The following is a 17,029-nucleotide window of genomic DNA, read 5'->3' as shown; positions in this document are numbered from 1 at the left end:
AAAACTTTTTTAGCATAGCAGGGCTGCACAAGAGATCGCAGCCCTGCTATGCTAAAATACACTACCCCATATGCGGCGTCTAGTTGATCGCACGAGCAGCAAAAAGTTGCTACGTGCGATCAACTCGGAATGACCCCCCATGGTTTTGCCCATCTGCTAACAAATTTTCTGCTACGATCAGGTCTGAATTAGGCCCATTATCACATGTTGTTTGGAAGCTGTTAAGAAATAACCACTATGCAGTTAGGAAGCAGTAAAGTAGCCCTGGTACTAGGATTTATTTAACAGCAGCACAATATGCATCTAGTAAGGTTGAAGTTAATGGATTGTAGGTATATTTTACAGTTACTGTAAGAAATAATTTCACAATACAAATCCTGTATTTTGCAAATGAGGCTCCTTATCTTACTTACTCTGAGGGGGTTCTCATTAAGGTAAGGAGGCTCCCCTTCAACCATCTCTATGGCCATGATTCCTAAGGACCATATGTCCACCTTGGGTCCATAGGCTTTCCTTGTCACCACTTCCGGTGCCATCCAGTAAGGTGTACCCACCATTGTGCTCCGTTTACTCTGCTCAGGCGTAATCTGAGCGCAGAAACCAAAGTCAGCTAAAGAATTGTAAAACAAAAGGTTGTGAAATATGAATACACTTTTAAGTTTTGGCACTGGTGCAATCACAGACTATGTACTGTAGGAAGCCTTTCAGTATCTTAACCCATATCCATACAGTGACATGAATGGTCTATAAGAAGCCACTGTAGGGCACATAACAACTTCATGTTTGTTTATTTCTGGAAACATTTGGACAACCATGTTTATTAGCATGGTTTGAGAAAATGAAAGATGGATCATTCTTCTGCATAAAAAAACACAAATATATATTATGTGAGTGAATTATTTCCCCATTACATTTCATGTCACCCTCGCACTGGTAGAAGTGTATGCACCAGATTCCCAGCGTGGCCAGAATAACGGGACTGCGGCTTTGCAGAACCTAAGTGACTGACCACAAAATGAGCATACACTGGAAGCGTCTCAAAATTGCCCAAACCAGTATGATACATACAGTATAATAACACATTTATATAGTGCATGGTACGTATAAAAAACGTTTCTGTACAGCGATACTCACTAAGTTTAACTGATCCATCCATCCCAAGCAGGATGTTATCACTCTTAATGTCTCTGTGTATCACTTGGTTTGAATGCAAAAAGTCCAGGGCTTGTAGGCACTAAGAGAGGAGTCACATAATGACGGAACCATTGTCATACATGAACAATAATCATTACACAGTAAAAGCCATATTCGTTGTTGGGAGATGTGTTACACTGCATATTACAATAATGTTTGCCCTGGTGCACTGTAAATTTGTGCCCTTTAGCTGGATTTACTCTTAACTCTAAATGAGACAATGAAAAAAAGGGGTATATTCAATTAGCGTCGGATCCATTCCGACATGCATTTGTCAGAATGGATCTGACAACCCCTATTCAATCTCATCGCAATTCGACTTCTTCAAGTCGAATTGAGATTAGGGACCCAGAGGAGGAGTGGGGGGGGGGGGGGCGCGGGGAGACCAGCGGGGACAGCCGCCGGCAGATGGAGGAGATCAGCGCTACAGTAGTGCTGCAGGAGGATGTCACACAGCCGCCCGACCTCACGGCAGTGTCCACCCGGCTCCAGCAAGCGTGACCTCACTTGCTGGAGCCGGGTGGAAGCTGCCGTGAGCGGCGTGGCTGTGACACATCCTCCTGCAGCGCTGTGCTGTAGCACTGCTCTCCCCTATATGCCCGCGGATGTCCCCCATCTCCCTGCGGCTCTCCCCCCTCTCCTGCTCTGGGTCCCACATCTCAGCCCGACATTTTTTTATGTCGGACTGAGATGGTCGAAAAGGGGACCAAAACCGTTTTGACACAAGCACGTGGATCGGCAGCTATTCCGCCAATCCACGTGCTTTTCGACAAGTCGAATTCATCGACTTGTCGAAAAATTTTGGGATATATTGAATAGGTCGACTCACGATTCGACCTTAAAAAGTCGAAAACTGACGTCTTTTCAACAGTCGGCAGCTTTCGACTTCAATTGAATATACAAAGTGTTTCAAAATATGGCTAATGTGCTGCTTAGATTGAAATAGCAATACTGAGAGCTACTTCTGGCTGGATTCAGAGGTCGTTGCAGCAGCAGTAGTAGCGGCTGGGACTTCTGTTGTGGCTGCTACTGTGTGTGAATAGTAATGGCCACTGTCTGCGGCAGAAACCCCCCCCCCCATCAATCAGACATTACAGCAAACCTATAGTTACTTAGGATGTCTGATGGTACCTCCCGCCGCTGTCAGTAGAACTGTGACTTTTGACACAGTCCCTGACAGAGACACTTTCCCGACCACTGATTGTATTGGATTCAGTTTAAGATATTTTAGGAATGGTAGCAGGTGTGGGCCCGGGAATATTAGTGTAAGGATTTTATATGAATACCATTGTGACCAATATGGAATAAATATGCTCACACTTACTCAGAAGCTTATGGAGCTACGGCAGTGAGACAATCCTTGGCAATGAATATGTAAGTGTTCTATATGTACCAAGTAACACGGTTCATATGAAGCAGGGACTCACCTCTCGACAGACAGCTGCAATCTGTCCTTCATCCATACAGGTTTCAGTAACAACATCAGTCAGAGAGCCACCAGCCAGGTACTCCATCACCACCCAGAGCTCATCTCCCACCAGGTAACTACAGGGCAACAATTAGTGCACATAGCTATTGCAAGGCTGCCAACGCTGTACATGACCAACATAATATAGACATATACAAGTTACTAAAGACAGTTCTCACTAGAAACAAGAAATGTACTGTATTCAGATTTTTTTTTTTTGCGCTAAAAGCCAATAACCACACAAAGGACATAAATGCAAGAAAGTAAAGGGAATGGGAACCCCGTGCCAATTTAATGTACTCAGCCAGGAGACTTGGCAGTGGTGTGCATGCAGAAGACGGCACTACATGAGTAGATGTGAGAACCCCATGACTGGCTGCACGCATTTCACACCATCTTTGGTCAGAGACGCCATGTTGCTGCCCGACCTGCCAGAGTTAAATAATGAGATTTGATAGGTTGTATCTATCCACACACAGGGTCATCCTATGCCAGTAAGTCAGGTTGTGTTAGACCAAATTAAACCTCAAAATACCAAATGTGGGCACAAAAACTACCGCCAATCCCCGTTATTGGATCTGCCAGATGTCGACATGCGGAAAATGCAGTTGCACAATGACTAACTACATTAATTATGGCTCAGGGGATCTAACCAGCGAATGGTCACGCCGAAAGGCTGGAACTTTACTGAATCAATCTGTTTTAGGCTACTAGTTTGGAATACAAATGTGCTGTTCAGCTATATCCATGAGTAGATGACAGATGTCCGCACACATCCAACATCAGATTGCATTTGCAGACAGCGATGGCTAAAATGCAATATAATAACTGTTGTGTGTTGTTGGTCACCAGTGAAGATCGGCAGCACTTCTGGACCAAACTGAGCCTCACATACTGTAACACACGTAAATCATTAATGACATCAGGGACATGTCTGGGCCATAGTCTCCACAGTAGATGTCAGTCTTGCTATCATACAGTACCCTAATGACTAAAATGCCTAATGATGACAAACAGAAGTATGAAGAAAAGCCAATGGTATTACACTACTGTGTCATGTAACAATACAAATGCCTGGTTAGTTTCTATTACTTGGTAAGCTCATGTTTTGCTTTAGGGAGCAGAGTACAACCCCCATCATTATGTCGGGATAAGGACGCACAGGAGGGGTCTTCTAGTTAAGCAGCAGCTGTATGGGAAATGTGTGTCTGTGCTAGCATAAGTAGGCATAGCTGCTCAGTCACACTCTGTCTTACATTATTACTTCATATGAATTCAGCACTGCTTGTCTGGCAGTTTCATTCTCTCCAAATGCGCAAACAACAGATATGCAAATGTTCTCATTGAGATGTGACACTCACCTGTCTAAATAATTCACAATGTTAGAATTTTTATTTTCCCTCATGACCAAGATTTCATTAATAATTAATTCTTTTTTGGGCTGTTGTTGAAGGTTCATTTGCTTTATTGCTACCTAAGAAAGACACATAATAACATTAGTACATTTGATGCCTAAAGGGGAACTATGAAGGATGGGGGGAGGGGCGGGGGGGTATTATGGGGAATAACGTTTTCAGTAGCAAGAGATACAGCTTACCTCCTGTCCTGTAGCAATGTCTATAGCTGTGTACACTGTACCGGATGCCCTGAACAAAGGCACATAATAAGATATTTAGCATCAAAAAGGAATTTGACAAATAGTTAATCTCAATTGGCCAGATTCAAGGTATGTATGTATATATATTTGTAAAGTGTTCCTTTTCGTGCAAATCAAAAATCAACATTGCCAGTGACCATATAAAGGGAGACAGCCACAGAATGGTACAAGGTATTTAACACATGATGTTAGCATCAAATATATATTTAACCCACAGTACAGTAAGGCGTTTGTTAGACCTTGTATGTAGAATGAAGACATCACTTAATGATATATAGCTATGTGCATGACTCTTTATGTAAATTATTTGAACTTACAAAGTTATTATTACATTGCCAATATTTATATTTTAACTATACTGGAATGGACACACTTCTTTTACGTTAAATTACATTTCTACATTAACAGTAACTAACTGTATGCTATTTCTCTTGGCCACTGGGGGGCAGTAAGCAACAATTTGTAGTTTGTTATACTATTAAATTGTCTCCTATTGCAATAGTTACTGCCATCATGTATAAGACTAATATACCGCAACAAGATAAAATATTACGGATACTGTATTTTACATAGTGTACCGTATAAACAATATTCAAGATCTTCCCTTTTATAAATAATCTATCAAACAAGCATTTCTTTTTTGGATTCCACAAACAATATATCATGCACCTCTATGGCGTTTGGGTTGTACTCACATAAACCTGAAAAAATAAGATTTTACTCACCGGTAAATCTATTTCTCGTAGTCCGTAGTGGATGCTGGGAACTCCGTAAGGACCATGGGGAATAGACGGGCTCCGCAGGAGACTGGGCACTCTAAAAGAAAGATTAGGTACTATCTGGTGTGCACTGGCTCCTCCCACTATGACCCTCCTCCAGACCTCAGTTAGGATACTGTGCCCGGAAGAGCTGACACAATAAGGAAGGATTTTGAATCCCGGGTAAGACTCATACCAGCCACACCAATCACACCGTATAACTCGTCATACTATACCCAGTTAACAGCATGAAATATAACTGAGCCTCTCAACAGATGGCTCAACAATAACCCTTAGTTAGGCAATAACTATATACAAGCATTGCAGACAATCCGCACTTGGGATGGGCGCCCAGCATCCACTACGGACTACGAGAAATAGATTTACCGGTGAGTAAAATCTTATTTTCTCTGACGTCCTAGTGGATGCTGGGAACTCCGTAAGGACCATGGGGATTATACCAAAGCTCCCAAACGGGCGGGAGAGTGCGGATGACTCTGCAGCACCGAATGAGAGAACTCAAGGTCCTCCTCAGCCAGGGTATCAAATTTGTAGAATTTAGCAAACGTGTTTGCCCCTGACCAAGTTGCAGCTCGGCAAAGTTGTAAAGCCGAGACCCTTCGGGCAGCCGCCCAAGATGAGCCCACTTTCCTCGTGGAATGGGCTTTTACTGATTTAGGATGCGGCAATCCAGCCGCAGAATGCGCCAGCTGAATTGTGCTACAAATTCAGCAAGCAATAGTCTGCTTAGAAGCAGGAGCACCTATTTTGTTGGGTGCATACAGGATAAAAAGCGAGTCAGTTTTCCTGACTCCAGCCGTCCTGGAAATATAAATTTTTAAGGCCCTGACTACGTCCAGTAACTTGGAATCTTCCAAGTCCCTAGTAGCCGCAGGCACTACAATAGGTTGGTTCAAGTGAAAAGCTGATACCACCTTAGGGAGAAACTGGGGACGAGTCCTCAATTCTGCCCTATCCATATGGAAAATCAGATAAGGGCTTTTACATGACAAAGCCGCCAATTCTGACACACGCCTGGCCGAAGCCAAGGCCAATAACATGACCACTTTCCACGTGAGATATTTCAAATCCACAGTTTTAAGTGGCTCAAACCAATGTGATTTTAGGAAACTCAACACCACGTTGAGATCCCAAGGTGCCACAGGAGGCACAAAAGGGGGCTGAATATGTAGCACTCCCTTTACAAATGTCTGAACTTCAGGCAGTGAAGCCAGTACTTTCTGGAAGAAAATCGACAGAGCCGAAATCTGGACCTTAATGGAACCCAATTTTAGGCCCATAGTCACTCCCGACTGTAGGAAGTGCAGAAAACGACCCAGCTGAAATTCCTCTGTTGGGGCCTTCCTGGCCTCACACCACGCAACATATTTTCGCCCAATACGGTGATAATGGTTTCCGGTTACTTCTTTTCTGGCTTTTATCAGCGTAGGAATGACTTCCTCCGGAATGCCCGTTTCCTTTAGGATCCGGAATTCAACCGCCATGCCGTCAAACGCAGCCGCGGTAAGTCTTGGAACAGACAGGGCCCCTGCTGTAGCAGATCCTGTCTGAGCGGTAGAGGCCATGGGTCCTCTGATATCATTTCTTGAAGTTCTGGGTACCAAGCTCTTCTTGGCCAATCCGGAACCACGAGTATCGTTCTTACTCCTCGTTTTCTTATTATTCTCAGTACCTTTGGTATGAGAGGCAGAGGAGGGAATACATAAACCGACTGGTACACCCACGGTGTCACTAGAGCGTCCACAGCTATTGCCTGAGAGTCCCTTTACCTGGCGCAATATCTAGTTTTTTGTTTAGGCGGGACGCCATCATGTCCACCTGTGGCCTTTCCCAACGGTTTACCAACAGTTGGAAGACTTCTGGATGAAGTCCCCACTCTCCCGGGTGTAGGTCGTGTCTGCTGAGGAAGTCTGCTTCCCAGTTGTCCACTCCCGGAATGAACACTGCTGACAGTGCTAAGACGTGATTTTCCGCCCATCGGAGAATCCTTGTGGCTTCTGCCATCGCCATCCTGCTTCTTGTGCCGCCCTGTCGGTTTACATGGGCGACTGCCGTGATGTTGTCTGATTGGATCAGTACCGGCTGGTTTTGAAGCAGAGGCCTTGCCAGACTTAGGGCATTGTAAATGGCCCTCAATTCCAGAATATTTATGTGTAGGGACGACTCCTGACTTGACCAAAGTCCTTGGAAATTTCTTCCCTGTGTGACTGCCCCCCAGCCTCGAAGGCTGGCAACCGTGGTTACCAGGACCCAGTCCTGTATGCCGAATCTGCGGCCCTCTTGAAGATGAGCACTCTGCAGCCACCACAGTAGAGATACCCTGGTCCTTGGAGACAGGGTTATCAGCCGATGCATCTGAAGATGCGATCCCGACCACTTGTCCAAGAGGTCCCACTGAAAGGTTCTTGCATGGAACCTGCCGAATGGAATTGCTTCGTAAGAAGCTACCATTTTTCCCAGGACTCGTGTGCAGTGATGCACCGATACCCGTTTTGGTTTCAGGAGGTCTCTGACTAGAGATGACAGCTCCTTGGCTTTCTCCTGCGGGAGAAACACTTTTTTCTGTTCTGTGTCCAGAACCATCCCCAGGAACAGTAGGCGTGTGGTAGGAACCAGCTGTGACTTTGGAATGTTTAGAATCCATCTGTGCTGTTGTAGCACTTCCCGAGATAGTGCTACTCCGACCAACAACTGCTCCTTGGACCTCGCCTTTATAAGGAGATCGTCCAAGTATGGGATAATTAAAACTCCCTTTTTCCGAAGGAGTATCATCATTTCTGCCATTACCTTGGTAAAGACCCTCGGTGCCGTGGACAGTCCAAACGGCAGTGTTTGGAATTGGTAATGGCAATCCTGTACCACAAATCTGAGGTACTCCTGGTGAGGATGGTAAATGGGGACATGTAGGTAAGCATCCTTGATGTCCAGGGATACCATGTAATCCCCCTCCTCCAGGCTTGCAATAACCGCCCTGAGCGATTCCATCTTGAACTTGAATTTTTTTATGTATGTGTTCAAGGATTTCAATTTTAAAATGGGTCTCACCGAACCATCCGGTTTCGGTACCACAAACAGTGTGGAATAGTAACCCCGTCCTTGTTGAAGTAGGGGCACCTTGACTATCACCTGCTGGGAATACAGCTTGTGAATTGCCTCTAGCACAGCCTCCCTGCCTGAGGGAGTTGTCGGCAAGGCAGATTTGAGGAAACGGCGGGGGGGAGACGCCTCGAATTCCAGCTTGTACCCCTGAGATACTACTTGAAGGATCCAGGGATCCACCTGTGAGCGAGCCCACTGATCGCTGAAATTTTTGAGGCGGCCCCCCACCGTACCTGGCTACGCCTGTGGAGACCCCGCGTCATGCGGTGGACTCAGAGGAAGCGGGGGAAGAATTTTGATTCTGGGAACAGGCTGACTGGTGCAGCTTTTTCCCTCTTCCCTCGTCTCTGTGCAGAAAGGAAGCGCCTTTGACCCGCTTGCTTTTCTGAAGCCGAAAGGACTGTACCTGATAATACAGTGCTTTCTTAGGCTGTGAGGAAACCTGAGGTAAAAAATTTTCTTCCCAGCTGTTGCTGTGGATACGAGGTCCCAGAGACCATCCCCAAACAATTCCTCACCCTTATAAGGCAGAATCTCTATGTGCCTTTTAAAGTCAGCATCACCTGTCCAGTGTTGGGTCTCTAATACCCTCCTGACAGAATGGACATTGCATTAATTCTGGATGCCAGCCGGCAAAATATCCCTCTGTGCATCCCTCATATATAAGACGAGGTCTTTAATATGCTCTTATGTTCGCAAAATAGTATCCCTGTTTGACAGGGTCACAGACCACGCTGCAGCAGCACTATCTGCAGGTCTCAGTCTAGTACCTGAGTGTGTAAATACAGACTTCAGGATAGCCTCCTGCTTTTTATCAGCAGGTACCTTCAAAGTGGCCGTATCCTATGACGGCAGTGCCACCTTTTTTGACAAACGTGTGAGCGCCTTATCCACCCTAGGGGATATCTCCCAGCGTAACTTATCCTCTGGCGGGAAAGGGTACGCCATCAGTAACTTTTTAGAAATTACCAGTTTCTTATCGGGGGAACCCACGCTTTTTCACACACTTCATTCACTCATTTGATGGGGGAACAAAACACTGCCTGCTTTTTCTCCCCAAACATAAAACCCTTTTTTAGTGGTACTTGGGTTAATGTCAGAAATGTGTAACACATTTTTTATTGTCGGGATCATGTAACGGATGTTCCTAGTGGATTTTGTATATGTCTCAACCTCGTCAACATTGGAGTCAGACTCCGTGTCGACATCTGAGAGCGGGCGTTTTTGAGCCCCTGATGGCCTTTGAGACGCCTGGGCAGGCGCGGGCTGAGAAGCCGGCTGTCCCACAGCTGTTACGTCATCCAGCCTTTTATGTAAGGAGTTGACACTGTCGGTTTATACCTTCCACCTATCCATCCACTCTGGTGTCGGCCCCACAGAGGGCGACATCACATTTATCGGCATCTGCTCTGCCACCACATAAGCCTCCTCATCAAACGTGTCGACACAGCCGTACCGACACACCGCACACACACAGGGAATGCTCTGACTGAGGACAGTACCCCACAAAGCCCTTTGGGGAGACAGAGAGAGAGTATGCCAGCACACACCAGAGCGCTATATAATGTAGGGATTAACACTATATTGAGTGAATTTTTCCCAATAGCTGCTTGTATATACAATATTGCGCCTAAATTTAGTGCCCCCCCTCTCTTTTTAACCCTTTGAGCCTGAAAACTACAGGGGAGAGCCTGGGGAGCTGTCTTCCAGTTGCACTGTGAAGAGAAAATGGCGCCAGTGTGCTGAGGGAGATAGCTCCGCCCCTTTTTTTCGCAGACTTTTCTCCCGCTTTTTTATGGATTCTGGCAGGGGTATTTATCACATATATAGCCTCTGGGGCTATATATTGTGGTTATTTTGCCAGCCAAGATGTTTTTATTGCTGCTCAGGGCGCCCCCCCCCCCAGCGCCCTGCACCCATTAGTGACCGGAGTGTGAGGTGTACATGAGGAGCAATGGCGCACAGCTGCAGTGCTGTGCGCTACCTTGGTGAAGACTGAAGTCTTCTGCCGCCGATTTTCCGGACCATCTACGTGCTTCTGGCTCTGTAAGGGGGACGGCGGCGCGGCTCCGGGAACGAATACCAAGGACGGGTCCTGCGGTCGATCCCTCTGGAGCTAATGGTGTCCAGTAGCCTAAGAAGCCCAAGCTAGCTGCAAGCAGGTAGGTTCGCTTCTTCTCCCCTTAGTCCCTCGATGCAGTGAGCCTGTTGCCAGCAGGTCTCACTGTAAAATAAAAAACCTAAAATAAACTTTCTTTCTAGGAGCTCAGGAGAGCCCCTAGTGTGCATCCAGCTCGGCCGGGCACAGAAATCTAACTGAGGTCTGGAGGAGGGTCATAGTGGGAGGAGCCAGTGCACACCAGATAGTACCTAATCTTTCTTTTAGAGTGCCCAGTCTCCTGCGGAGCCCGTCTATTCCCCATGGTCCTTACGGAGTTCCCAGCATCCACTAGGACGTCAGAGAAAATTATATACAAGAAGCCTTCAAGTATTTTGCAATAAACAGTAAAAAAATAGGATTCTAATTACCTACCGGTAAATCCTTTTCTCGTAGTCTGTAGGGGATACTGGGAATCCTTTTAGTACTATGGGGTATAGACGGGTCCACTTGGAGCCATTGGCACTATAGAAGTTTGATAATGTGTGCTGGCTCCTCCCTCTATGCCCCTCCTACCAGACTCAGTCTAGGAAACTGTGCCCGAGGAGACGGACATACTTTGAGACAAGGAAATAGATAAGGAAAGTGGTGAGATTTCGAACCAGCACAACCAGAACAAGAGGAAAGCCATGCTAACCAAACTTGAAAACCGGGACAGCAACAGCTGAACCAAACAACAGTACGTAAACAAGTAACCGTGCAGGAAGAACGAAGCACCGGGCGGGCGCCAAGTATCCCCTACGGACTACGATTTACCGGTAGGTAATTAAAATCCTATTTTCTCTTACGTCCTAGGGGATACTGGGAATCCATTTAGTACCATGGGGAAGTACCAAAGCTCCCAAACCAGGTGGGAGAGTGCTGAGGTTCCTGCAGAACAGACTGACCAAACTGAAGGTCTTCAGAGGCCAGGGTATCGAACTTGTAAAACTTGGCAAACGTGTTCAAACCCGACAAGTAGCTGCTCGGCAGAGCTGTAATGCCGAGGCACCCCGGGCAGCCGCCCAAGAGGAACCCACCGACCTACTAGAATGGGCCTGTACAGATTTCGGAATCGGTTAACCTGCCATTGAATAAGCATGCTGGATAGTGAGCCTAATCCAGTGTGCAATTTACTGCTTTGAAGCAGGACACCCAATCTTATTGGCATCGTAAAGAATCGTAAAGAACTAACAGCAAGTCCGATTTCCTGTAAAAAAACAGTTTGCTTTACATAAACCTTCAAAGCCCATACAACATCCAAAGACTTTGAAGTAGCAGAGGCGTCAGTAACAACCGGAGCCACAATTGGCTGGTTGATGTGAAACGCTGAGACCACCTTAGGAAGGAATTGCTGACGAGACCTGAGTTCAGCTCTGTCCTCATGGAAAATCAAGTAGGGGCTCTTGTGAGACAACGCCCCCAGCTCTGACACGCGCCTTGCCGAAGCCAAGGCCAACAGCGTGACGGTTTTCCACGTAAGATACTTTACGTCCTCCTCCTGCAACGGTTCAAACCAGTCCGTTTGGAGGAATTGCAGAACCAAATTGAGATCCCAAGGCACCGTGGGAGGCACAAAGGAAGGTTGGATATGCAGAACACATTTCAAGAACTTCTGGACCTCAGGGAGAGAAACCAATTGTTTCTGAAAGAAAATAGACATGGCCGAAATCTGAACTTTTATGGAGCCTAGGCGTAGGCCCACATCAACTCCCGACTGCAGAAAAAGCAGGAAACGTCCCAGATGAAATTCCACCATAGAATATTGTCTCCTCTCACACCAAGAGACATATTTCTTCCAGATACGATAGTAATGTTTAGACGTTACCCCCTTCCTGGCTGGATCACAGTCGGGAAGACCTTGTCAGGAATCCCTCTCCTGGCTAGAGTCAGCCGTTCAACTTCCATGCAGTCAAACATAGCCGTGGTAAGTCTTGATAAACAAATGGGCCCTGTTGCAGAAGATCCTCTCGAAGAGGCCGAGGCCACGGATCTTTGATTAGCATCTCAAGAAGATTCGCATACCAGGCCCTTCATGGCCAGTCTGGAGCAATGACAATTGCTTGAACTCTTTCCCTTTTTATTCTTTTGAGAATTCTTGGGCTCAGAGGAATGGGTGGAAACAAGTACACCAGCCGGTAGACCCACGGAGTTGTCAGGGCATCTACCACTACAGCTTGTGGGTCTCTTGACCTGGAACAATATCGCTTGAGCTTCTTGTTGAGTCGTGAGGCCATCATGTCGATTTGTGGATAACTCCACCGACGTGTCAGCCACTGGAACACCTCTGGGTGGAGATCCCATTCCCCTGGGTGCAGGTCGTATCTGCTGAGGAAATCTGCTTCCCAGTTGTCTACTCCCGGAATGAAGATTGCCGACAACGCCACGGCATGTTTTTCTGCCCAGAGGAGTATTCTTGACACCTCTGACATTGCGGCTCTGCTTTTTGTTCCTCCCTGTCGGTTTACGTACGTGACCGCCGTCACATTGTTTGACTGAACTTGAATGGCCTGATTCTGAAGAAGGGATGAGGCCTGCAGAAGGGCCTTTGCAGATAGCCCTGAGTACCAGGATGTTTATTGGAAGGACGACTTCCGGACTTGACCCTCTTCCTTGAAACTGCACCCCCTGGGAGACTGCACCCCAACCTCTGAGGCTTGCGTCTGTGGTTAGAAGGATCCAATTCTGAATCCCGAACCTTCGACCCATCACTAGGTGAAAAGTTTGTAGCCACCACAGGAGGGAGATTCTGGCTTTTGGCGACAGACGAATCCTCTGATGCATGTGAAGATGCGATCCAGACCATCTGTCCAACACATTCAGCTTGAAAGTCCTCTCATAAAACCTTCCGTACTGAATTGCTTCATAAGAAGCCACCATTTTCCCCAGAAGGCAGATGCACAGATGTACTGAGATTCGGGTCGGATTCAAGACGGCCCGAACCATTGATTGGATTACCATTGCTTTTTTTTCCAAGGGAAGGAACACTATCTGAGACTCTGTGTCTAATATCATTCCCAGGAAATGTAGCTTCTGTGTTGGTTCTAGGTGAGATTTTGGTAAGTTCAGAATCCACCCATGATCCAGAAGTAATCTGGCTGTGAGGCCAATGTTCTCCAACAACTGCTCCCTGGACGCAGCCTTTATCAGAAGATCGTCCAGGTAAGGAATTACGTTCACTCCTTGTTTGCGTAGCACCATCTCTGCCATCACTTTGGTGAACACCCGCGGTGCCGCGGAGAGAGCAAATGGCAGGGCCTGGAACTGGTAGTGACAGTCATGCAGCGCAAACCGTAGATAAGCCTGATGAGGCGGCCAGATCGGAATGTGAAGGTACGCATCCTTGATATCCAGAGACACTAGAAATTCCCCCTCTTCCAGACCTGAGATCACCGCTCTCAGAGACTCCATCTTGAACTTGAACACTCGTAAGTATGGGTTCAATGACTTGAGGTTCAGAATTGGTCTAACCGAACCATCTGGTTTCGGTACTACAAACAAGCTGGAATAGTAACCCTTGTTTTGTAGATGACGTGGAACTGGAACAATGACCTGGGTCTGTAACAAATTTTGAAAGGCGTCTTGTAAGGTTATTCTTGCCTCTTGTGAAACTGGTAAGCCTGATTTGAAGAATCTGTGAGGTGGGAGATCCTGGAACTCCAGCCTGTAGCCCTGGGATATAAGGTCTATGACCCAGGGATCCTGGCAAGATCTTGTCCAGGTGTGACTGAAGAATTTTAGCCGGGCTCCCACCTGCCTGTATCCCAGGCATTGCGGTCCACCGTCATGCGGAAGGCTTTGAGGAGGTAGAGCGCTCTGTTCCTGTGAACCAGAAGCCTCTGGCGGCGGTAGAAGAGCCTCTGGCTTTGCCCCGAAACTTTGCAGTCCGAAAGGACTGCAAATTGGGTACCGAGTAGGCCTTCCTAGATGGCAGAGCTGCAGACGGCAGATAGGTGGATTTACCCGCAGTAGATCGTGAAATACACTTGTCGAGTTCATCACCAAATAAGGCCTCACCTGTGAAAGGCAGGCCTTCCACACCTTTTTTGGAGTCTGCATCAGCAGTCCACTGACATAGCCATAATCCCCTGCGTGCCGACACTGCCATAGCTGTAAGCAAACTAAAATAAGAATTTACTTACCGATAATTCTATTTCTCGGAGTCCGTAGTGGATGCTGGGGTTCCTGAAAGGACCATGGGGAATAGCGGCTCCGCAGGAGACAGGGCACAAAAAAGTAAAGCTTTACTAGGTCAGGTGGTGTGCACTGGCTCCTCCCCCTATGACCCTCCTCCAGACTCCAGTTAGGTACTGTGCCCGGACGAGCATACACAATAAGGGAGGCATTTTGAATCCCGGGTAAGACTCATACCAGCCACACCAATCACACCGTACAACTTGTGATCTAAACCCAGTTAACAGTATGACAACAGAAAGGGCCTCTTAAAGATGGCTCCTTAACAATAACCCGAATTAGTTAACAATAACTATGTACAAGTATTGCAGATAATCCGCACTTGGGATGGGCGCCCAGCATCCACTACGGACTCCGAGAAATAGAATTATCGGTAAGTAAATTCTTATTTTCTCTATCGTCCTAAGTGGATGCTGGGGTTCCTGAAAGGACCATGGGGATTATACCAAAGCTCCCAAACGGGCGGGAGAGTGCGGATGACTCTGCAGCACCGAATGAGAGAACTCCAGGTCCTCCTTTGCCAGGGTATCAAATTTGTAAAATTTTACAAACGTGTTCTCCCCCGACCACGTAGCTGCTCGGCAGAGTTGTAATGCCGAGACCCCTCGGGCAGCCGCCCAAGATGAGCCCACCTTCCTTGTGGAGTGGGCTTTTACAGTTTTAGGCTGTGGCAGGCCTGCCACAGAATGTGCAAGTTGAATTGTGTTACAAATCCAACGAGCAATCGACTGCTTAGAAGCAGGTGCGCCCAACTTGTTGGGTGCATACAATATAAACAGCGAGTCAGATTTTCTGACTCCAGCCGTCCTTGCAATGTATATTTTTAAGGCTCTGACAACGTCCAACAACTTGGAGTCCTCCAAGTCGCTAGTGGCCGCAGGCACCACAATAGGTTGGTTCAGATGAAATGCTGATACCACTTTAGGGAGAAAATGCGGACGAGTCCGCAGTTCTGCCCTATCCGAATGGAAGATTAGATAAGGACTTTTATAAGATAAAGCCGCCAATTCAGATACTCTCCTGGCAGAGGCCAGGGCTAGTAACATAGTCACTTTCAATGTGAGATATTTCAAATCCACCTTTTTCAATGGTTCAAACCAATGGGATTTGAGGAAATCTAAAACTACATTTAGATCCCACGGTGCCACCGGAGGCACCACAGGAGGCTGTATATGCAGTACTCCCTTGACAAAAGTCTGGACCTCAGGGACAGAGGCCAATTCTTTTTGGAAGAATATTGACAGGGCCGAAATTTGAACCTTAATGGATCCCAATTTGAGACCCATAGATAATCCTGATTGCAGGAAATGTAGGAAACGACCCAGTTGGAATTCCTCCGTTGGAACCCTCCGATCCTCGCACCACGCTACATATTTTCGCCAAATGCGGTGATAATGTTTCACGGTGACTTCCTTCCGTGCCTTAATCAAGGTAGGAATGACTTCTTCTGGAATGCCTTTCCCTTTTAGGATCTGGCGTTCAACCGCCATGCCGTCAAACGCAGCCGCGGTAAGTCTTGAAAAAGACAGGGACCCTGCTGTAGCAGGTCCCTTCTCAGAGGTAGAGGCCACGGTTCGTCCGTGAGCATCTCTTGAAGTTCCGGATACCAAGTCCTTCTCGGCCAATCCGGAACCACTAGTATTGTTCTTACTCTTCTTTGCCGTATGATCTTCAATACCTTTGGTATGAGCGGCAGAGGAGGAAACACATACACTGACTGGTACACCCAAGGAGTTACCAGTGCGTCCACAGCTATTGCCTGTGGATCTCTTGACCTGGCGCAATATTTGTCCAGTTTCTTGTTGAGGCGAGACGCCATCATGTCTACAATTGGTCTTTCCCAACGGTCTATTAACATGTTGAAGACTTCTGGATGTAGACCCCACTCTCCCGGATGAAGATCGTGTCTGCTGAGGAAGTCTGCTTCCCAGTTGTCCACGCCCGGGATGAACACTGCTGACAGTGCTATCACGTGATTCTCCGCCCAGCGAAGAATCTTGGCAGCTTCTGCCATTGCACTCCTGCTTCTTGTGCCGCCCTGCCTGTTTACATGGGCGACCGCCGTGATGTTGTCCGACTGAATCAACACCGGCTTTCCTTGCAGGAGAAGTTCCGCCTGGCTTAGAGCATTGTAGATTGCTCTTAGTTCCAGAATGTTTATGTGAAGAGACTTTTCCAGACTCGTCCATACTCCCTGGAAGTTTCTTCCTTGTGTGACTGCTCCCCAGCCTCTCAGGCTGGCGTCCGTGGTCACCAGGATCCAATCCTGAATGCCGAATCTGCGGCCTTCTAATAGGTGAGCCTTCTGCAACCACCACAGAAGTGACACCCTTGTCTTTGGTGACAGGGTTATTCGCAGGTGCATCTGCAGATGCGACCCTGACCATTTGTCCAACAGATCCCTTTGGAATATTCTTGCATGGAATCTGCCGAATGGAATTGCTTCGTAAGAAGCCACCATTTTTCCCAGGACTCTTGTGCATTGATGTACTGACACTTTT

The 17,029-nt window shown here is 47.1% G+C and overlaps 1 protein-coding gene across 9 annotated transcripts in view; it reads right to left on the bottom strand.

Annotated features, from left to right (window-relative positions):
* The window catches only part of PAK3 (p21 (RAC1) activated kinase 3), a 385,994-nt gene that overhangs the window by 22,437 nt on the left and 346,528 nt on the right, over nucleotides 1–17,029 (bottom strand). For all 9 annotated transcript variants that reach the window (XM_063937312.1, XM_063937315.1, XM_063937311.1 and 6 more), the window contains 5 exons: nucleotides 4,260–4,308; nucleotides 4,024–4,136; nucleotides 2,622–2,739; nucleotides 1,135–1,234; nucleotides 414–610 (listed from right to left, as the gene is read on the bottom strand). In XM_063937312.1, the coding sequence (XP_063793382.1) occupies nucleotides 414–610; nucleotides 1,135–1,234; nucleotides 2,622–2,739; nucleotides 4,024–4,136; nucleotides 4,260–4,308 (577 nt within the window). The remainder of the gene's footprint in view (nucleotides 1–413; nucleotides 611–1,134; nucleotides 1,235–2,621; nucleotides 2,740–4,023; nucleotides 4,137–4,259; nucleotides 4,309–17,029) is intronic.

This window comes from Pseudophryne corroboree, chromosome 8 (assembly GCF_028390025.1).
Source record: "Pseudophryne corroboree isolate aPseCor3 chromosome 8, aPseCor3.hap2, whole genome shotgun sequence".
NCBI lineage: Eukaryota > Metazoa > Chordata > Amphibia > Anura > Myobatrachidae > Pseudophryne > Pseudophryne corroboree.
This window is presented reverse-complemented; position numbering and strand designations above follow the sequence as displayed.